The sequence below is a fragment of the Neopsephotus bourkii genome, unplaced genomic scaffold (assembly GCF_033783945.1).
Source record: "Neopsephotus bourkii isolate Nb327-2 ecotype Australia unplaced genomic scaffold, CSIRO-AGI_Nbou_v1 NB_989, whole genome shotgun sequence".
Classification (NCBI taxonomy): domain Eukaryota; kingdom Metazoa; phylum Chordata; class Aves; order Psittaciformes; family Psittacidae; genus Neopsephotus; species Neopsephotus bourkii.
The window spans coordinates 889,691-912,912 of NW_026901481.1; the positions used below are offsets into that span (position 1 = coordinate 889,691).

A 23,222-nucleotide genomic window follows, 5' to 3' on the forward strand; every position below is an offset into this window, starting at 1 on the left:
CACAGAGCTCACCACTGCTCTCCCATGCTCCTCTGAGTCCATCAGAGGCAAGTTCAGGTGCTCAGCTGATGCCTTCTGTCCATGCTTCCGCTGTCACGATGTGCATGGCTCACTGCACCATCTTCTTGTGCCTGCACACCCAGTTATTAAAAACTTCATTAGCCTTCCACTCATTAGCTAGGTTTGCTGGTCATCCTCATTGGCTTTCCTTGGTGACGTCTTTGGCATCGCTCACAAAACCAAGCTGTGGGCTGTAGAGTTTTCTAATTAAAACTGATAGTAGGAAGGATAAGAGCAGGCTCAGCAGCACCAGCAAGCGATGGTTAGCGGAGAACACAGTCACTGTGGTCTGCTCTGGGCCCGTCGAAAGCTCCCCATGATGGGCAGAGAGGGGAGGCCATGACATGGAAAAGCAGTTGGGGCTTCTCAGGCCAGCCCGCACTGGGCCAGCAGCTCCTCCCCTCCTCTCGCCCATTTCTGCCAGCCCCGATAGGGAAGGGAATGCTATAATTTTGATAAACATAGAATCATAAAATAGTTTGGGTTGGAAAGGACCTTGAGATCATCCAGTTCCAACCCCCCTGCCATTGGCAGGGACACCTCACACTAAACCAGGGCACCCAAGGCTCCATTGAAGCTGGCCTTAAACACTGCCAGGGATGGAGCATTCACAACTTCTTTGGGCAACCCGTTCCAGTGCCTCACCACCCTCACAGTAAATTACTTCTTTTTTATATGTAACCTAAACTTTCCTTGTTTCAGCTTAAACCCATCACACCTTATCACAGAATCTTACAATAGTCAGGGTTGGAATATATATATATTCCATATATAGAATACATTCATAATATATAGAATAGTCAGAGTTGGAAAGGACTTAAAAATCATCCAGTTCCATCCCCCCTGCCATGGGCAGGGACACGTCACACTAAACCATGGCACCGAAGGCTCTGTCCAACCTGGCCTTGAACACTGCCGGGGATGGAGCATTCACAGCTTCCCTGGGCACCCATTCCAGTGCCTCAGCACCCTCACAGGAAAGAATTTCCTCCTTAGATCCAGTCTAAACTTCCCCTGTTTCAGTTTTAACCCGTTACCCCTTGTCCTGTCACTACAGTCCCTAATGAAGAGTCCCTCCCCAGCATCCCTATAGGCCCCCTTCAGACACTGGAAGCTGCTCTGAGGTCTCCACGCAGCTTCTCTTCTCCAGGCTGAACAGCCCCAACCTTCTCAGCCTGGCTCCATACAGGAGCTGCTCCAGCCCCCACTCATCCTCGTGGCCTCCTCCGGACTTGTTCCAACAGATCCATGGCCTTTTGATGTTGTGGACACCAGAACTGCACACAATGCTCCAAGTGAGGTCTCATGAGAGCAGAGTGGAGGGGCAGGATCACCTCCTTCGACCTGCTGGTCACACTCCTTTTGATGCAGCCCAGGATACGGTTGTTTTCTGGGCTGTGAGCGCACACTGAACCCGGCTCATGTTCAGTTTCTTATCGACCAGCACCTCCAAGTCCTTCTCCTTGGGCTGCTCTGAATCTCTTCTCTGCCCAGACTGTAGCTGGGCCTGGGATTGCTCCCACCCAGGTGTAGGACCTTGCACTTGGCATGGTTAAACTTCATGAGGTCGGCATCAGCCCACATCACAAGTGTGTCAAGGTCCCTCTGGATCCAATCCCTTCCCTCCAGTGTATCAACAGAAACACACAGCTTGGTGCCATCAGCAAACTTGCTGAGGTGCACTCAATCCCACTGTCCATGTCAGTGACAAAAGACGTTGAACCAGACCGGTCCCAACACCGAGCCCTGAGGGACACCACTCATTACTGGTGTCCAGCTGGACACTGAGCCATTGACCACAACTCTCTGCATGCGGCCATCCAGCCAGTTCTAACCCATCCATCACATTGATGTCTCTCCAATTTAGAGACAAGGATGTGATGCACGACATCCTGGGCATATTATGGGCAGCACAAGGTGATGTAATGCAGTGAAGACTGGCACAGCACCCTCAGTGTGGCTGGAGGAGTCCTTGCTACACCAGGGACACCACGTCTGCGCTAAACACCCAAGCAAGAACCACAGGGTGCTCAACACCTTGGTACAAGCTTGGTACAAGCCTGCAGGGTCAGGCACATCACAGACCAAAGGCAAAGGCTGGTCCAAGTGCCTGACTTTGCAAAGCTCAGATCCATCACCCTGGATCTCTCCATCTCCTCACGGAGCAGGGACAAACCAACCGTCACAGGGCTGCACACACAGAGCCCTTCAGCTCAGCACTTCAAGAAGCATCTCCATGTACAGGCTGCAAGGTTTGTTGCAGGGGACATCAGCGTTGCACAACTCCACTTCTTGCTCCTCCAGGCACCTCCTTGCCTCTTCTCCACTACAGTTTCAGCAGCCCCTTCCCCTCCAAGTAAGCATTTGCTGTTGAAGCAGGAGTCGCAGGGCAGGGGGCACAAAGGCCTGGCCAGAAGCAGGGTGGCAGTGGGGTGCTGATCCAGCCCTCCCCAGGCCAGCCCACAGCTACGGCCGGGCAGAGCCCTGCGGCACCCACATCCTCAGGTTTCCATTTCAGACAGCGTGTCATGAGCACTGACTCCAGGCGGCCGCTGAAGGGCTCTGCCCCCCGCAGCCACAGGGCATGGACCTGAGTCACTGCTCGGGCAGGTGCTTTTCTGCCGCATCAGCTCCTTCATCCAACTCCTCCCACAACCGCAGGATGGCTCCATCTGACACCAGAGGAGTGGCAGCACCACGCAGCCGGGGAGGATGGATGAGCAGGACCTGCTGCTTCTCCTGCTCCAGACCTCTGCTGCCACACAGGCATTGGCACCCTCCCTTGAGAGTCCCTGCGAGCACTGCAGAGCAGACTCCCAGCTTGCCACAAGTGACTTTGATCCACTGAAGGAGCTGGTGGTCAAACCAGGATTACTGGTGCTGAGCCGTTCAGCTGAACATTCCAGGTTCCTCTCCAAAGACTCATTTACACTTATCTCTATACACCAAAGAAGGCACTTGCTACACTCTTGGACTCAAAGGTAGGAGCTCAGGCTTCACCAGACGATGAGAGACCTTAAGGTAGCAGACCTTGAGGTGGGTTTAATGGTGACCCTCATCATGACTGTTCTCACTTCACTTAAGCAGAAACTGTTCTTCACTCTAATTTCCCAGCTACAGTCAGTTGTTCTGGTTCTGGTAAGGTTCACAACATCTTCCCCCCCCAATGACCCAAAATGTAGGTATTTGGTTAATGTCTGAAATTCTGAGTTCACTTCCAACAGCTTCTGACTGTGGTACTGACCATGAGTGTGCCCCCTCAGAATCTTCCTTATAGTCAACAAAGGTGCTGTTGACAAGAGTCAGGTGGGTCCATGGCAAAGCTCACCTTGCACTGAAGCAGACCCAGACAGCCATACATACAAAGGTACATACAGCACTTCATTAGAAGACACTCAGATTCAGGGGCATTTCCAACTGGGATTTCAGGATGGGACCCAGACTGGCTTGCTCACTGTAGCTGGAATGAGAGTCTTCAGCCACCATGTGATATAGTGATGGAGTGAGAAGAGGCCTGAGAGCCACCCTCAACAGCAAGTTTGTGATTTGTGGAAAATCATGACCTAAAATTACAAGTGAGAGAAACTCCTAGATGTAGCTCCGTGCTGCACAAAGCCAGGCCGCAGTCTGCCCTCACGTGGCCATGTGGAGGATGCACCTTTCCTACTGGAAAATGCTCAGTACAGGAAATAGGTGAGAAAAAAATACATGTTCCAATAGCACTAACTGGTAGTAAATGATTTCCTAACAAATCAATGACTTTCCTGGACAATGTGAGATAGCTGACACACTGAGCACTCACTGTACCCACTCAGTGTGGACTGTTAGTAGCATTTACATAGGTTAGCAGTGTATACTCTGTTCTTGGAACCAGCCCCTTTGTAAGGAAAACAATGCAAGCAAGATGCTTTAAACATCACCTCTTTCCAACAAGAAGCTGTGAAAATGGGCTTTTCCATCAGATGCAGGTGGCTACACCACCAGGTCAGTTGGAAAGCTTTCTGGCTTCACAAGCTCCTACCAGAGCTGCTTGTTGCAGGTTTCAAAGAGACCCAGTGGCAGCAGCCCAACGTTAAAAACACAAAACTGGACTCTCCAGCCTGGTTCCAAATATGTTGAGCAAGACAGTAAGCAGCTATGTACAGAATGGAGTCTTGAATACAAAGTAGGATCTGTCAGCCAGATGAGGGTTTTGCTGTGGAAGCACAGGAAAAGTCAGAACAAACTCAAGCAAAAGGCTCCAGCAGAAGTGCCATCAACGGGAAGCTCCTGCAATATCACTGCTGTGATTCCAGTGTTACAACTGGCAGTGCTAAAGCTCAGCAGGGAACAGCAGAGCCTAGCAATGGACACAGATGGGAAAGCAACAGATCCAGAGAGGCAGCAAAGAGAATCAGACCCAGAAAACAGCTTAGGGAAGATGCATCAGGAACTGGCAAGAGTAGAAAGGCTGGACTTGTGGGTGCCTGTCTGCTCAAGAAGCTGTAGACACGGGTCAGGCACTGCTGGTGGCATCGCTTGGCTCCAGCACAGTGTGCACAAGGGGGTTGTGCAGATCCCTCCACTCTCAGAAGATGGAAGAGAATCTTTGTTTGCCATAACAGCAACAAAGGAGGCTTCAGTGAAAATAAATTCCTCACCAAAAGAGTTTGCAGATGAATGAGGCTGTTACTTCCTGAAATGACCTTACATTTGGGAATATCCAAATGCTGAAGAGAAAAAAGATGTGCAGTTCCATCTAGCTTGAAGAATGCTTTTATTGTTTTTTCTATAACATCAGTGCACAGATGTTAAAATATAACCCAAGTCCAGAAGCATGTGACTTCAGATTAGATAGATATGTATGATTTTTATGCTGTGTCTGCTGTAAAGCACTGACTACTATATGAGCACATTAAGCTTTGCAGGAACAGAACACTCTTCCTCAGAGACAAGCCCATGGAATGTATCCTTCTTACAGAGCTGTTTAGGAACACCTTCTTCACCAACAAACAGTGGCAAGGCAAATTAGCATCAAACAAGGCAAACAGTCTATAAAAGCTGGTGACCTCGGCCTTGAAACCGACAGTCAACAGTGATTACACAGGACCTTGTGAAAGGGGAAGGAGTAGAGAAAATGAGCTGTAGATCATGTTTCAGAGAGATTCACTTGGCTGCCTCAGAATGAGAAGAAAGTGGAGCTTCTGTGGCTCACCCTAATGGAAGTCTAAATATAGACAGTGGATAAAGTTCCAGCTGACCCCATTCACCTTTATAAAAGGGAAGTGTAGAGGAAAGAGAAGGAGAAAGAGGGGAAAAAACCCAAACACAACCCCCCAGAAAACGAGCAACAACAACAAACCCCCTGAAACCAGCTCCAGACAACTCCTACATCCAGATATCAGAGGTACAATCTCCACCAGGGTAACGAATCTCATGAGCCAGGACAGGCCCATCAGGTTCCTTCCCAAAATCCACTAGGAAGTTTTTATTCACTTGCAATCCACCTTTTTCATTATCCACATCAATCTGCAGCATAACACAGCCTTCCCTGAAAAAGGGACAAGAAAACAGGTATTGGGAAAAGGTTTCCTTTTTGTTGCTCTTCCACATTCGGGCAAGATTTGTCTTTGTTTAATACAAATCAGAAAGAATCCATGATACAAAATGGGACTTTAGAGATCACTTAGCCGATCTCAAAAGTGAGTTACACCACCTCAGTGAAACTGCAGCCTCAAATTAGCAATGAATGATTGCAAATAAATAGCTGGTGTTACTTATAAAGGAATAGGCAAATGCACTATGCCCTCCTGTGGCCATCTGGCACATTATCTTCTCCTTTCCTTGGCTCAGAAGAACAGAAAGCTGTGCTGATACACCCAAAGGCAGTTTGGAAGCACTACAGATTCCAGAGGGCTAGGTGAGATTCACTGGTTTCTTTCCATTCTCATCTACTTCCAAATAGATCCTGATTTCAATAAACTGTGTGTGTACACCCCAACTTTTGTATGCCTGTTGAGAAGGGGTGGATTCTGGTGAGTGGGTAACACATCTAGGTTGGTAGGCTGTGGATAAAGTTAACTAGGTTCAGTCTCCCTGGGTGGGAACTCTGCTCTGTGCACCAGCTGGTATGTGCATAGCACTATTTGAGGAAGACTGCTTGTGCAGTCATCCCTGTTTACCAAAGTTCTCTTACTTGACAAGATCTGGGTAGAACTGCTTGTCCCATACACTGTAGAGAGAGTTGGTGACATATAATCTCTTCCCATCCAAACTCAGCTGAAGCATTTGAGGTCCACCTTGCACCCTCTTCCCCTAAAATCATAACAGAGAACAAGGTGTGTAAGACAAGGCTGCCATGGACACTGAACAAGAGAAATGCAACAGCAAGGAGAAACAAAAGAGCACAGCAGTTCTGCTCCTGGTAGAACCATCCAGAGCTCCAAAATCCTCCACACAGCAGCACCAATCTCCCTACTTTAGAGAGAGAACAGTTTTTATTGTGAGTCTTACTCCTCACTAACAGGGAGCCTTGAAGCCATTTCAGAAGAACTCCACTGCATTCACAGGACTAGTAATGTAAGAAAGTAAGGGCTGAAGGGTTTCAGGTCACTGTACTTGAGTGGAAGTGTCAAAACTTAAGCAAGGGGTGAGTGACAGAACACAGGTGCAAATGTGAACATGTCTCTGTTGCAGCCAGGGCATCATCTGCACTAGGAAGAAAAGGAGTATGTGGGTCTTCCTAAAACTGCCTTCAGTGGCCAACAGATCTTAGTCATGTCCATGTTCAGTTCTTGCATATCCTGAGACTTTCCACAGGTAGCTGCCTTGACAGTAATGTTAATGCACATTGATAAAGACCAGAGACAATTAATGCTCTTTCATTTTCTATCATGATGCCAGGTGCCATCAAACTCTTTACACACACACAGACACACACTCCCCAACACTGCAGAATGAGCTGGGTTAATGCTTCACACATACTGGGGGATTCCCAGCAGCAGTGATGGCAAAGTGATGAATGCACACTGCATTAGCTTTAAATTAGCTAGCTAACAACAGCAGGGAAGATGCAATTACACAGGCTTCAGACGAGTCAAACAGCTTGTCCAATTCCACCAGGGACCCAGAACACTTACCAGAATTCACTAGCTTCAGCCCCTGCTGAGATGTGGTACCTGCCCAGGCTGAAAGCCAAGCCACAAACTGGCTCAGATACAGCTCTGTATGTCCTATGTTTGACTGTGATGTGGGGATATGTTAAAATGGATCACAATTAGCAGAGCACTGAAAACATGCATACGAGGAAAACTTACTTTGATCACAAATGGCTCTGGCTGACACTGCAATTCCTTGTCTTCCACTACAGTTACAGGCCCACCTTTTGTGATGCTGCCTCCCAGAAACACCTGTAACCAAGGGAATGGATGAGAATAGGCATCTGCTATCATAAGAACACGAAAGACAATTCTCAAGCAAAAGCAAATTGTCATTTTCTCCTTCTGAAAAAGACAGAAACAAGCAGACTGGACTGTCCTTGTACATGGCAGCTTTGCTGCTGCTGCCTCACCTGCCCCACCAGCTTGGGCTTGCGGGTGTCGGAGATGTCGTACTGGCGGATGTCCCCGTGCAGCCAGTTGCTGAAATACAGGAACCTGTCGTCCAGCGAGATGAGGATGTCAGTAATAAGACCTTCAAGAAAATATTCAGCAGCAATGTCAGGAAATGGACAGGCCCAGCAAGAAACAAGACCACGAGTCTGTTAGCTTTCCAAATTCTAGTCACAGCAGCCTCAGAAAAATCAGTTAAGATAGGTTTGAACAAACACAATCATCCTTGGACACTCGGTGCCCACTCAGAGGAGCTCTGGGCTCTACAGCATTCCCAGGACCACTCCTGTGAGCTCATGCTGAAAGAGCCAAACTCCAAGTGTTTTTCTGACCTCAAGCACTGAGTGGTGTGGGAGAAGACAGGCCTGATGATCCACCTGATGGCTTGTAAGCAAGGCTAATTTGGTGACACCAGAAGTGTTACACAAAGAACCCAAACAGAAATGCAGTATTTTGCAAGGAAGTGTTTGCTATTTAAGGATGAGATTTTGCAGAAAGCTCCATGGAACCAGGGAACTGAAGAGGGTCACACCACATCTCTTCTGCAAACACACTCACCAGGCATGTCAGGGAGAAGCCATCCCTGCACCTTCTTGCTGGGGACTTCAATCACCTTCTCTGCTGCCCAGTCTCCTTTCTGCAGAAAGCTCAGGAGAGACCACAGCATTATTAGTGCCTTGATGGTAGCCAAGAGAGCTCAGCTATGCAGGACAGAGGGAGGAGAAGCAAACAGTGCTGTTTATTTAACAGGTCCTCTACACAGGTGGTATGCACACTGTGTTACACCAAGGGATGAGGATGGTAACTATTACCACCAGTGAGAATGTTATGCTTATACTGTGCAACAACATCTCAAACAGATTGCTGTAACGGCAGCAGAACTTAAGACCCCTAATCTCCTGTAGCTTGGTGTCCCTCCCCTCTCCAGCTCACCCCCTGCTCCCCTGCCCATGAGCCCATCACCTTTCCTCCCTTCTCCACCTTCCAAATACTGCCTGAGCAGCAGGTAGCACACACTGGCACTGGTGACAAGTTTCACAGGTTCTGATTAGTTGTCCAACTGATGCACATTTGTGGAGCAGCTTGCAGGCCAGAAAGCAAGCTGTTGAGCTAATGCTGTAGCCCTTTCCTCAGTGCAGGTGTCCATCAGACTGTTTTCAAGTGATCACTGATGTTCTTATCAGCCAGACTTCCCCTTCTTGAGACTTTCTTAGGTCATTCATGGTGATTAAATTGATCATGAAGTTATTGTGAAAGGTGGGGGTGTTGGAGGTGGGGCTGACAGACCAGCACCATGACCTCCAGCTTTGCTGCCTTTCAGGATCAGGCTGCTGAAGATTTGCATTCTGGACATAGCAGAGGTACTCAGAATGCAACTGCTAAAGGTGAGGGACTATCCAGCAGCTTCAGAAAGCTACAGCATTGGCTTCCAGGCACACTGTCACGAGGTTTGCTCTCTGACACAGTCATAGAATCATGCAATAGTTTGGTTTGGAAGGGACCTTAAAGCTCCTTCAGTTCCAACCCCCTGCCATGGGCAGGGACACCTTCCACTACAGCAGGTTGCAACAAGCCCCATCCAACCTGGCCTTGAACACTGCCAGGGACGGGGCAGCCACAGCTCCTCCGGGCATCCTGTGCCAGTGTGTCACTACTGTAGCTTGGCTAGAATTAGACTGGAATTGAGAGCCATCATATTTTTAATCCAAATTCTACTATTTCCTAAGTGACTGGAAGCTTTCTGAAACAACAGCCTCTGTGTTTGCCAGGGCTTTCATTGCTTACCTCTGTCTTGTAGAACCGATGCACTGCAGTGCTCAGAGCACATCCCACAAACCCTTCTGCAGCATCCGGATTGTGGAGGAATCGGATCTCCAAAGGTATGGAGCCCTTCCCTAAGTCAATTGTCTGAATGTAGGTGTGAGTGCTCCAGTCCCACACGTTAATGTGGCCACCATAATGCCCTAACGGATCAGGTCAGACCAGAAAAAGCACAGAATATATTATTTTATCAAAGACTCATTTTTAGTTTTGAGAGTTTAAACAAATGCCCCCTCACCTTTCTCTACATCAGCTGGATTAAACCCATATGCGAAGGCTTTTGGGGCTCCCCATTCAGTGCTCATCAGGACATTGTGTCGTGGCTGGTACCAGAAGTCATAACCCAGGGGAGGTACCTTCTTCCCATTCTCCCAATTTCCTTTAATTTCAAAGGTCTCTCCATCCAGCAATATAAAGCTACCTGATGGAAACACCAAATACATTTGTTTGAAGACATTCACACAAGTTCACAGCTTTTAAAATGCTTTTTTTTTAAGCTTCACTTTGCTCTGTTTCTGCTCATAATAACAATAATAAATCTGCCAGCCCTTCTAGAGTTCATTTCAATTAAGGGATAACTTAAGAGAAGATCCTGGAGGAGTCACCTCTGGTTTTCTTCGCTTGCCATCAGTATCCTTGAATTACATAAACAATATGCATCTATTCAAGGACATGTCTGCCCACAATCCAGAAGATAAAAACCCTGTGAAAAGGAGCAGGGTTCCACCACTTAACCCCCTCAGGTATATTTTTTCTAATAGCTAATATTCTTCTTAAATGTCAGGTGGTTTACACCTGCATAGGTACCAGAATTTATATGCAAGAATCTCTTGAAAGTTTTAAACAAGAAATGCAACCTATAATGGCCTGAAGGGGTCAATTTTCATTAGACAGAGACAAAGAGGATTTAGGTTGGCAACAGCATCTCTCATACCCAAGCCACCAGTCCTGAGCTGATGCAGATTGTTTTCCAAAGCAGTTCCTCCCTGCTCCGTGCTGAAGTAACCAAAGTGAAATGTTAATGGGCCTCCTGCTCATACTATAACCACTAGAGCCTGGGGCATGGAAGCTGAACTCATCAACAGTCCCATTGATACTCCTCCACATCAGGTCTGAAGTGCAGAGCAGTGACCATTCAGCTTACCTGGGGCATGATTCAGAGATTCAGAGCAGCCCAAGGAGAAGGACTTGGGGGTGCTGGTCGATGAGAAAATGAACATGAGCCAGCAGTGTGCACTTGCAGCCCAGAAAGCAACTGTATCCTGGGCTGCATCAAAAGGAGTGCGACCAGCAGGTCAAAGGAGGTGATCCTGCCCCTTTATTCTGCTCTCGTGAGACCTCACTTGGAGCATTGTGTGCAGTGCTGGTGTCCTCAACATAAAAAGGACATGGATCTGTGGGAACAAGTCCAGAGGAGGGCCACAAGGATGCTCAGGGGACTGGAGCACCTCCTATATGAAGCCAGGCTGAGAAAGTTGGGGCTGTTCAGCCTGCAGAAGAGAAGCTGCGTGGAGACCTCAGAGCAGCTTCCAGTATCTGAAGGGGGCCTATAGGGATGCTGGGGAGGGACTCTTCATTAGAAACTGTAGTGGCAGGACAAGAGGTAACAGGTTCAAACTTAAACAGGGGAAGTTTAGATTGGATCTAAGGAGGAAATTCTTTACTGTGAGGGTGCTGAGGCACTGGAATGGGTTGCCCAGGGAGGTTGTGAATGCTCCATCCCTGGCAGTGTTCAAGGCCAGGTTGGATGAGGCCTTGGGTAATATGGTTTAGAGCGATGTGTCCCTGCCTATGGCAGGGGGGTTGGAACTCGATGATCTTAAGGTCCTTTCCAACCCTAACTATTCTATGATTCTGTGATTATATGATGTTTTTATTCCAGCATTAACCATTCCAGGAGCTGTTTTTTGATGTGCACAAGAAAACTGTAAGCACTGAAAAATTCTAACCTTGCAGCTTGTGCTTTGGGAGCATGATACTTCTGTACCATGAGCACTTTCCTAGAGTAATAAAGGGGACTAATACCTTTTCCATTGCCAGAAGGGTCTCCCAAACAGCTGATTAAGATGTCACCACTGCCCAGACAGTGAGAGGTGTGAGGATTAGCCGCATTCCCCTTCTGGTATAACTCCACTGGCTCAACAACCTAAAATGAGTATACACAGTCACAGTCACCTTCATGGAGCTCACTCACACAACACCAGTTCACCCCTAGGAGTTCAAGTTTCACAAAGGAAGGGAAGGGGGAAATCTTTGAGGCATGTCAGAGGCTCAGTTTCAAACAAAATTCACTGAACAGGGAAAGACCTTAGGGGGAGTTACCCACTGCATTAACAGTTACAGGCTGGCAAGGTTCTACAGAACTTGAAAGGCTATGAATGGGAGTATTTGCAGGCAGGTGGGGTGGGACAAAGACCACTCAGAAGTTTCCTTTCATTCCCCAATACGATCTGTACTGAAGTTTCCCTGACCAAGTACAGATGTTAACAGTGTATGTATTTACATCTCAGCTAATCCTCTCTGCCTTACAGTCAGTGAAAACAAACGCTCCTGAGACACAATTCCTTTACCTAAACCAGTTTCTAAACTAGGTTAGACAAATGTGACTCCAGCAGTGCCTATTTTTTTTCACTGACTGTAAAGAGAATGTAACCAGTTAGACATGGAAAAGTGTAGGTCTATATCCCAACCTCTATCTATGCCAGTATCTGGACCTATAAAATCATTGTCTCTTGGTCAAAATATAAGAAACAAAACCCCAGCTTAATGTCATATAAATATACCTTATGGATTCTAGGAGCTCGCATGTCTGTTCCCACATCCACCACGTAAATTCGAGAAGAGATCAAACTTGGTAGAATCAGACGGTTCCTTCTCTTTGTGGCATCCCCGAAGCAGCTGCTACAGGCGTTCCACCCTGAATGATGGAGCTCATCATTCAGATTGGGCATGGGCAGGCGATGGATCACCTGCAAAGTCAGAGACAGGCTTCACATTCAGTTTCATAGAGTTTTCCCTAGGCAAAAAAAAAATGAGCCTTTATGTCAAGGCATAAATTAATAAAGAACAGAAGGAAACTGCTATTTTTTAGTCAGGAAACAGATTTTAGCCTGAGATATGCAGAACTGAAGCTGTAAAGTAGGAGAAGAAAGCTGGACATCATGATTGCACAGCATTTGTGAAATGCTGTATGCCATTAAGTGAATTCAAATCTTTAAAAGACTTTATCTAATTAAGGAGACATGCAATAACGATATGGCAAAAAATACAACAGAAGCACCAGAGCCATTCTACACACAGGTACCTGACAGTAGTGTGGAGATTTGGGATCAACATCCACAGTGGCCAGGTAGTCAGGCTTCTCTATCCCAGTGCTCCTATAGATACAAGGCAGGTACACAATCTCCTCCCGGGGACCTGTGAAGGCAGAAGTCTTGTAAAAATGGTTTCTTCTGACACATTAAGGAAAAAGCTGTGGTTAAGAGCATCTCCTCTGGATTTAAACTCTGTCTGTAAACTGTATTTCTTCCCAGGAAGCTGAACCTCAGTATTTCCATTTTATGGAGAAACACCAGTAGTACGTAGTTTGAGAAGCCAGGAATTGCCAAGAGCAAGTATTTACTCACCTGTGAGGCCTTTTCTTCCCTCACCCTCCTCACATAACAGGCTTTGGGGATGCAATTACTTTCCTGAAGAAGGACAGTGCTGGAAACCAGCTCCTGCCCTGTGGGGCCATGTGGAGCCTCTCCCTACCCCAGCTACAGAAGAGATGACTCCCAGCTGCCAGTGCCCGGAGCTCACTCTACCCATGCCAAAAGCCTACTTACTACAACCTATAAAACAGAGGCTTTTAAAGTCCACCAAGGGACTCGAGGTGAAGTTCTGACGTTATTACAATCTATAGCAAAATGCCTCGAGGGTTTTAGTGAGGGTCAGGATTTAGCCAGACACTGCAGGACAGAACAGAAAGTAACTTTAGTGCAGCTACAAGTGGATGAGAAGCTTCATACTAAACTGTGTCACACAGAATTCCCAACACTCCTTCCTCCTATTTTCCCCTTCTGTCCTAAAGAGTAGTTTGTTGTTATGAGAGAGTCTGAAGGCAGTCTGGGTTTAGAAAAGATGGGCTTACCTTTCATGGCATCCAGAGGAGTTGCGTATCCTGGGCCACATCCTCCACATTTTGCTGATTGGAGAAAAGAAAGAAGTTCTTCTAATTACCAAATTATTTTCAAGCATCTCTCTAAGAGGACTTTGGCTTTGCATTGAGAGATGGACAAACGTTAGATCCAGTTTATACACTGCTGAACACCTGACTCCAGTCAGGGCTGAGGTTACACAAAGTGACATGCCATGCTCAAGAATGATGGGAACGTTAGGCCTTCATTTCCAGGAGTTCAGCCTCACAATTTGAAAGCACATTCATATATGACAAGGGTCTGGGATTTAAGAAAATTGTGTTAAATGTTTTACAGAGAGCTGCTGAATCACTGCCAGATGAGTAAGGAGACAGATCTGAACGGCCCATTTTATTATCACTGGAAAGGCTCCAGTCCTTCTCTGCACAGAAATGCCAAAGAAGTGGATAGTTTCAATGATTTACAGCCTGGGTAAGAAGTGATACTGCAGGTGACCAGAAAGGACAGGGGAAGGGGAATCATCAACCATTCCACCTTCTAGTACAAACTCAGCTCCCCACCTTTACTCTCATGCCACTCTTACCTCTGCTCTGTATCAGTTTGGATCCTAATCAACACCTAAGTGAAACTTGTGCTAAACCAGCCTTCAAGTACAGTAAGATTCCTACTCCAACACAGTCACAGCACACACATGCTCAGGATTGCATCAATAAGTTGTTGGCTAGAATTCAGAAAATACTACCCTGAAATACTGCTTTAAGGGGCAGTTACAACACATTGCAAGTTTATAGCCTCAAGGGATGCACAGAAACCTCTACTTTTCTTGAGCCATGGAGATGCAGGGCTATTGGACACTGTGCAGGAAGCATCTGCTCCATTCCTAACTGGAACTAGGATACAGTCAGTGCTCCGAACGCAACATGTAGCAGTGCTGTGCAGCAGGACACCAGTGTGTGTTTCAATGTGACATGCAGTGAAATACATGTTGACAGAGACGAAACCATAGTACAGTTGCCTCCCTCTGCACCTCCAGTGTCTGTAATAAAAAGCAGCAAACTAGGTAACTATTTACCATTCTCCAATACTCAAAGAGAGATTGATAGCATCAGAATATCACAGATCTCAGATTCCAAATGCAGAAGCAATGACAACTCTAGTGCCTGTTTTGTTAGGGATCCTTCCTCTGAAGGCAAAATGCTTCAAGCAATCCACTCATTGCACATGGAGCCTCATAACCTCACAGACAGGGTCTTCTCAGAAAGAGCAATTCAGTACTTTAGGTTACATTTCACCTGCTTTGTGAAACAGTTTTATCTGGAAACACAGAATAGAAAGTTTGCTTTGTTCAGTTTATGTCTAAGCCATAACTGAAGCTTTCTTTCCATTTTCTCAATCACCCACATTAGCAGGAGCTCAGTTTGCATCAGACCACAGTTCCATGAGCATTGCAAATGCAGTTTTCTGCAGATCCCTTTGAGAAAAAGACTATTTGTGCCAAATTGTTTTCCAGAGAAAACACACAGCAAGACACAGAACGTTTTATCTTCCTGCTTCTTGTAGACGTTTGTTTCTCCTTTCCCTCTGATCTTGCTCAAACCCTCTTTTATTCTGAACCATTGTACCTAACTGCCTGAAGATATGTGTGGATGAAGCAAACTCCATGCCAAGCTCATTTGTGAACACAAAATCAGGGCTTTGACATGAACTGTGATTGTACCACCTTGTAGCAACATGTTAGCAATAACATTTACGTTGCTATCTTCATAATCCATGGTTAAACATCACAGTATTACTTGCTATGTTCTAGATCCACCCTTGACCTGGTGGCTGACCCAGTGTCCTGGACACCAGGCAGCAAGTGGTGCATCACATACACGTGGTTTGGGGACTCCAGCACCAAGACCCTTTTCCTGCAGCACATTGCACCTTCCCAGGCAAATCCTCTCAACTCAAAGTCCACCTTCCTTGTCTTTCTAAAGCAAAGAACATTCCTCTCTTGCCAACAGCTCTGGTGTGAGTTTACCAGGAAGGGCACGTGCATTTAACCGTGACCGCTCTGGGGTACAATTTGCCTTTTTCCATAAATGAAGTTCCAACAAGCCCCATTCCTTCAAACTCCTGTGCAGTTACTGTATATGCAGCTGCTAAAAACATGTCTGTTCCTTTTGTTCCCATTGTGGGCACCTGATAGAGCCCAGTTTCTCAAAGGAGTTTAGGAGAAAGGTGGCAATAAAGTAGCCCCCTCTTCTGAGAATTTAAGAGTTGGGTGGAATCAATGTAGGCCAAACTAAGCTGTTTGGAGAGCCTGAGCAAACAGTTCTCCAAAGTGCCTGCCTGGGCTCAGCACTGACACACTGATAGAGGGGGGCAGGTAAATGTGGTTTATGATTGTACTGAAAGAACACACAACTGGGAGGAGTCAGTGTACAGCTACCCTATGGAGATGGGAAGACACAGGCCTTGTGTCCACACTTCCTTGCTGGAATCCAAGTAACAAATCATGCAAGCAGACTTCAATGATCTGTTAAATATTTGAAGAGCAGGCCAAGACTGGGACTTCTACATTGCCAAGGGCACTCCAAACTGCGTGACTGAGCCACTGCCTGCTGCTGCTGGAAGCTTTAAGGTGCATTATTGACCTGACTCTATCCACTGCCCAGAGACTCCTTACACACTGCTGCATGCAGTGCACGGGTAACAGAGTGACACTTGCAGTGTGTTAGAAAACAAAGCAAAGCAAAGCAAAACTCCTTTACTGTGGAGTGGAAGTACTGACAGAAGCACAGAAAGACAAACATGCACCCTAGGCAGCTAAACCAGACTGGACACTTCTGCTGAGTCAGACTCAGTTTGTATCCCTGCAATAGGGGCTTTTTTTTCCACTAAGGTCTACAAACTTACCCTGGTTTGTGAAACCCCCTTTGCATGTTACACAATCATAAACTCATGCAAAAAAGCTTCCAGGTATTTTAGCCCTTCCCTCTATTTCCTGTTCATGTATCCAGCAATGAAAGTCCACAAAAATAACATGATCTATCACAAAAATATGAGCAAAACATTAAATTCTGGCTCTGGGTTCCCTGGCACCTTTCCCAAGCGTCGTTCCTGTTCACAATCAACCAGAGCAGCAAGTCCAAATCTTATTTCAGCCTCTAAATACAGAGGCACTAAAAGAGACATTTAATGAGAGCATAAAAGGCATTTACTGAGAGCACTAAAGCTACTTATTTAAAACCACAGGGGCTTTCAATAGCTTAAAGGAGTAAAGCTTTTACCAGGCAGAGGGAACACGGAACCTCAGCCCCGGAGCTCTCCTGACCAGTTCCCCCTGGCTCCTGGTTACAAACTGCACAGTGCAGAGCTGCAGCCACAGCCCCAAATCCCAGCTGGATCCTTACCCATGTCGGAGGGGCTGCTCAGGGCTGAATGGTTGATGAAGGCTGAAGGGTTGGATGAAGCAGAGCTGCCTGGACTGGAGCTGTGCGCAGTGAAGCTGCTGGGAGAGGGGCATATGTGCAATAGGGAAGGGGCGGGCAGGACTGGGGAGAGCTACTGCCAAGGGGAGGACCCAGAGCAGGCACGGAAACTCAGCTTCTACTTCCCGGGAAAGTGTGGAGGAACCTGGCACAGCTCCACCAGAGCGGCCCTTCCCACTGCTCCTCTCACGTTGCAGCACTTCACGTGGGTGTTTTGTACCCAAGGAGAGCAAAGGAGGAAACACTTTGTGTTGGAAACCTCTTGCTTTGGGCAGGGTTTCAAGTTCTGGAGTCAAGGCATGCCCAGCCTAAGCTCTGCTCTCAGTTGGGTCGGGTCTGGCAGGCAGCATGGTTTTAGCATTTCATGGTCCTTAAACAAGGCAGCTACAAGAAGACAACTTGTCTGCTCAATACTTCACAAAACTACCTCTTAAAGAAGGTCCTTTCATGACTGGCAGCCCCCCAAGTATTGGAAAATCTGGATTTCACTCTATTCCATCTGGAATTCTAAGCTATCCCCAGTGAGAATTAGTGTATTATTTCCCATTTATTTTTTAAAGGACAGTGCTTTTTCCCCAGGCATTCCCAAGAGCAGACACCACATTTTACAACCCTCTCCCACTTCTCTGCCTTTTATATGAGCCACCACGTACAGCAGATACACTAAATGGTGCTGAAATGCTCCAAATACTGAGGCTGGTCCCTCCATTACGCCAAGAGGGTGTCGGGGAGCTCTGACAAGCAACCTGTAACTGACCATTCATTCACATTTATTTAGTGAACTGAGCCTGTTTTTCCTGATCCCGAAGCAGACAAACGCAGTCTGTTAACTCTTCACCTTCAGGCTGTTGGCTCAGTGTTTTGTGCAAGCAAATTACTGCCCCAAAATGCTTTTTCTCTCCATTCTCTGCCCTGTACTCCACAGCTGCAGTTGGGGATTTGAACTGACTGATGGGCATTCAAGTTCTACCTTTCTCATCCCATCTAAGGGACGAGCTGCTTCACACAAAGGCATCGTTTTAAAACAGGGATTTCTGTTCTTTTTGTCCCCAAGCCTTAGTGTTCATTGGAGTGTTCATTCTGTTTGAGTCCCATGCCTATCTCTCATTCTTTCTGTCTTTTCCTCCTCAGGTACAGGCTTGTCTGTGCAACAGTTCCTTCCCTTCTTAACTTTTCATTTCAAAACACTACTTTACTATGCATAAGCTTGATGCAGTGGGGTTTTAAGCTGCTATTAAAAAATGTGAGCAATGTATTTCATAAATACATTACGTGAGACTCAGGAAACCCCATGGGATGCCAACTGAAGATCCACGTCAAGGAATCAGACCTGTGCTCTTGAAGAACCCCACTGACATTAACACGACTCCAAGGCTGAACAGGGTATCGCAAACATCACTTCTACTACAAGAGCTATGCCCTGCATTCTAGGCAGAGCGAGTGGGAATTCCATCATCCTCAGCAATGGCCCACTTCTGCTTGCAGCAAAAGCATCAGGAGTTTCAGCTCTTGAGGTCAGGAGGAGGGCAGTCAGGGCAGCCCACACACCCATAAACCTTCTGTGCAAGGGGTGACATTGCCCGAGAGCAGGGGAAGCACATCCCACCACCAGCACAGACAGACACAACCTCCTCAGGCAATAATTTACTTCAGTTTAAATGACCCGAGTCAGCAGGGAACGTATCAGTGTTGAGGATGAAACCCACATGGTGTTAAATCAGCAGTGCTCTTGGCTCACATCTCATGCTCACCTCAGGATGTGTTTGTCACAAACACAGAGGAGCAAAGGGCCAAGATGGGTTTTGCACCTCCACAGCCCTTCTCCAGTTCCCTTTCAGCTCTCACGCCTGGGCTTCCCATGCTGCAGCTCAGGCTCCTGCCAGGCTTCTGGCAAGCACATCTAGAAACTACCCCATTAAAGTGGCATCAGGGAGCTCCACAAACACACTTTATCAAAGCACAATACTTTTATCAACACATCAGCAAGCCTTGAGCCATGGCACAGCTTTCCACGGCTCCCAACTCCACATCATGCTTGAGCTCAGTTCTGGGTTGGTTCCAAGCAGTCTGACTAAGACAGTTTATCTACCCCGTTGTTCACATACCAAAGATTCCCAGCGCCTCACTCCTCTGCTCTGTGGATGTAACCCAACGCGAGTCAGTGCCAGCCCACCTTCATCAGAGCACAGACAGACACACACCATCCATCCTCACGTCTGGCCCGGGGGAATTGTTCAACAATTTGTTAGAACCTGGGAATACCCTGGGGAGAGCCAGCCTGCAGTTACCAAGCACACATCATGCCAGCTTGTTTCTATTGTAAGACTTTGATCCAAAGGGGAGAAGGAGAATGTATATCTTAGTCATAGTGAGAACTTTGATGTTGTGCCTCACACCTTCCTCTTAACTAAACATATAACTTAGCCAAAACAACTGCAAGTTTGGTGTAAAGATACATACAAAACTACAAACACTACCCAACATAGCTGATCCACTGGAAGGATCTGTAGCTCTGTATAAGTTTACAGTGTGTCTACAGTAACAAGTAATTTCACTACTGGGTCACATGTGTAATGCAGAATAGGCACATTATGTCTACAAACAGCAGCAAAGTCGAGTATCAAATATTGTGGATTATGGAATTAGGAAAAAAAAATGGAGAAATTTGGAAGTGGGGTAATCCCTGAAATAATGGAATCCCTGAAATAATGCCATTCTGATTAAAATCAGCCTGGAAAATGGGAATGGCTAATGCATTTCAAACCAACCTTTCAGAATTCCTTTCTCAGTTTATTTAGCTGGATATCTGTTCCCAACTTCTGCAGCTTCAGATGCTGAAAAGCATCCGTGCAGATTTACACCCACATGGAAGCAGGTCTCCATGCATGAACTGATGTCAGGTTGCCAAAGTGATCAGCTGTAATCCAAGTGCTGATACCCTTCCTCCAGCCTCACTGGTATTTGTCAACCACATCATTGTTCTTTAAGGGTATAGAAACCACTACATCTATATGACAATCCCACTGGCAGTAGAGTCAATGTCAGCACCTGGAAGAATAAAGGATGCATCTGACAACTTCCAAATTTTATCAAACTCCACAACAGAGGTTTCTGTTAAACCCCACCAGCTGGAAGGAGCAGTTTTCCCTTTTGCAGGGGAAATATGCTAAACCTCCGAGTTTACAGAGAGCTCATGGCTTGAAGTTGAAACAAGTACAAAACCCCACACATTTACTCTGGTTAAGAATGCGTAAGAAATGTTGTCAACTTGGAGAGCCCAATCTCTGCTTCGAGGTTGATAATAATGAAATGACAACAACCAGATGTTTAGAGAAATTGTAAAGGGAAACCTCAGCTGGGACTTGACAAGACAAACAAACCAATGATTCAAAAGACAGCTATTTTTATAGCCGCAACAGCTTCCTGCAGAGAAACAGCTTGATCCTGGGCCAGCTCCCAGAGTCCTGGAGGCCTCTAACTCTAATTTTATGGAGACCTCCCTTGAGCAGGTTACCTCTGCAGTGGCAGGTTATTTGCAGGTAATACTGTCATTCTTTCTTATCACCTGTAAGTGAAAACTGGCTATGGTTCAATGGCTTTTTAAGGAAAGGAACCCACTCTTCAGCTGTATCTCCACTGCTCCGTTAGGCTCACTCAAGAATACAGGTTAGAGACCCCTATTAGCCAGGCCATAATGTGCTTTAGTATCCCCTCAAGCTTGGATGCCCTTCACAAAGACATGAGCAGGTTTGATCTGCCTCAGATAAAAAATGAGGGATAACTCACCAATGGCGTTGTGATTTAAACCAGCTGCATTCTCCTGTCATTAACTGCATCTGAACTAGATATCTGTAGAGCACTGGAGAAAGAGAAAAGCACCTGGTGAAGTTTTATGGCTTCTTTTCAAGACAAAAAAAACAAACTTTGCTTTTTACCTTAAGTCTCAGAAACGCTGCATTTGCCCTCTTGCATTTGCAGGGAGGGAAGAAATCAAGTTTGGGATTAGCAGGTGGTAATTTTCTTAGGACTATAAAACCTCATGGGTAAACCCTTGCTGCTGTCCACACCTGAATTCCTCTTCCAAACCTGAGCTGTCCCAGACAATGCTGCTGTGGCTGCTCTTTGCCCCTTCACTTAAGGAAAAAATCACTTTCTATAGCTCCTGCTTCCAGATTATCTTTTTTTGGTGGTGGTAGTTTTGAAAAAGCAAGTGAAAATTCCTATCATTAAATTGAGTAATTAAATAATCCTCTATCTAAGGCAGAGGCTGCAGAGTGCAATCAGGAATACAAAGCCTAATGAGGGACAATGATGTTTGTTATTCTTATCAGTGCCATACCCACAGAAGAGAATGCAGCCCTTGGATTGCAGATGTACATGATTTACAGGTGACAGAGTGTTAAGTGAAAGCACTTCCCTCCAGCATGAGGTGAAGCAGCCTGGAGCAATGTGTAAACCAGGAAGAGTGCCTGGTACCTCCTGAAGACCATCAGAAGAAAATTAATGTGCTTGTTTAATGAAGCACAGAATAATAAATTACATTCCAGCAACATGTGGAGATCACAGCAAGGGGCTCCATTTGGGAAGCACTGTTTAGGAAGCACACTGCTCACCAAATTCGTGTCTTCAAAATAAAGCAACATCTCAACATATGCTGAAGATATAAATGTTACCAGGGATCTGAAATGCATCCCTATTTTTTGTTACCTGTGTTTACTATTGATACAAAGCACGTTGTCTGCCCTAACCACACAATCTGAAGCGCTCAGGCTGCACTGTGCACAGTTACAGCTCTATGTTCCAGCATTCCTGAATTACCCACAATAATAAGTTCATTATTAAAGATATAATCACAGTAATAAGTTCATTATTCAAGATATTGCCCATTTGACTTTATGCTAGTGGAGAATGTTGATGATACATTGGCTTGACAGTGCAGGAACTCCGATGGCACTGAGCCAGTGATGCACTTAAGCAAATGCATAACTTGAAGCATTTATAGGGCGACACTGATTGTACTCGGATCACTTTAATTAGATACTGGCTTCAGCACCCACTGAAGCAAAGCCCTCACACCTCGGTGGGCAGCTCCTGACTTGCCGCCGTCCCGACTTCCAGGAACCTCCACAGCTTTATGGGAATTTAATCCTCAGCCTTCTCCTTGAGGCCATCCCCGAGGGATGAAACCTGTGCCAGCTTCTGAGAGGAGTCTAACAGAAGGGATACAAAAGACAGAGATAAAGAATAGTTCCCCACCGGTAAATATACCTTCCGATTGTTTGGAGCCCCTGAGACACGCTGGGACGCTGCTGGCTATCAAACATGGATGGTGGGGTTCAGTCCCATAACCACACCAGCAGTGCGACCGGCCACAAAACATTAAAGGCTACCAAGCAAAGGCGGCACGCTTGGCCGCTGACAGCCCTGCAGGCAAGCCATCAGCTCCTCATTACACCAGCAGCGTCACTGTCCCTACCTACCCTCACAAGACGGCAGCCGAGACCGCGCGGCACTATCAGCCCATGGCCCAAGGCACAGGGAACGCTACCGGCGGTGGCGACTGCAAAGGCACAGGGAAGACGAGGACAACGCCTGCGGCGGGGCTGACAGGGGCTGGAGACCAGCGCTAGAGGCAACCGCGCCCCCCGCCTGCCAACGGCGCGCGGGGCCCAGGCCTCTCCCGCGGCCCCGCGGGGGCCCCTGGCTGCGGGACAGCCCTGACAGGAGGCGGGGGCGCGGCGCGGCCGGCGCCGCTCGGAGCACACGGCGACAGGGGCCGCCCAGCAGCGGCGGAACCTCGGGCGGCACCGAGGCACCCCCGGCCCGGCCATGGCCCCGCTGCCCTCCCCGGGCTGAGGCCGGCGCCGGAGCAAACCCGCTCCGAGCTGCAGCTCCCGACTAACTCCATCAAGGCCAAGGCCGCGGCCTCCCGCTGACGTCACCGCGCCGAGAGCCAATCGCCGCGCCGCCCCGCGGCCCAGAAGGAAATGACGTCACCGTATCCCTCCGCCGGCCAGGTCCCCTTTTTGTGTGTGTGTGTGTGTGTGTGTGGCTGCGGAGCGGCACGCGTGTATCCTCCCGCCGGGCGCGCTTTTTTTCTTCTCTCCTCACTGGGGTGCGGGGGGAGGGTGGGAGGG

The 23,222-nt window shown here is 47.2% G+C and overlaps 1 protein-coding gene across 2 annotated transcripts; it reads right to left on the bottom strand.

Moving 5' to 3' along the window:
- Positions 1 to 4,801: 4,801 nt before the first annotated feature.
- LOC133215470 (methanethiol oxidase-like) lies at positions 4,802 to 22,132 on the bottom strand. 2 transcript variants are annotated; one of them, XM_061359516.1, is made up of 12 exons: positions 20,872 to 22,132; positions 13,603 to 13,656; positions 12,775 to 12,887; positions 12,254 to 12,439; positions 11,496 to 11,616; positions 9,709 to 9,891; positions 9,435 to 9,613; positions 8,208 to 8,286; positions 7,610 to 7,731; positions 7,356 to 7,448; positions 6,236 to 6,354; positions 4,802 to 5,590 (listed from the first exon to the last, which is right to left on the bottom strand). In XM_061359516.1, exons 2-12 carry the CDS (start codon positions 13,607 to 13,609, stop codon positions 5,428 to 5,430), a joined length of 1,365 nt encoding a protein of 454 aa, XP_061215500.1. In that variant the 5' UTR covers positions 13,610 to 13,656; positions 20,872 to 22,132; the 3' UTR covers positions 4,802 to 5,427. The 2 variants fall into 2 exon arrangements, with proteins under 2 accessions (XP_061215500.1, XP_061215499.1); XM_061359515.1 differs by lacking the exon at positions 20,872 to 22,132 and adding an exon at positions 17,008 to 17,034.
- Between the last annotated feature and the right edge of the window lie 1,090 nt (positions 22,133 to 23,222).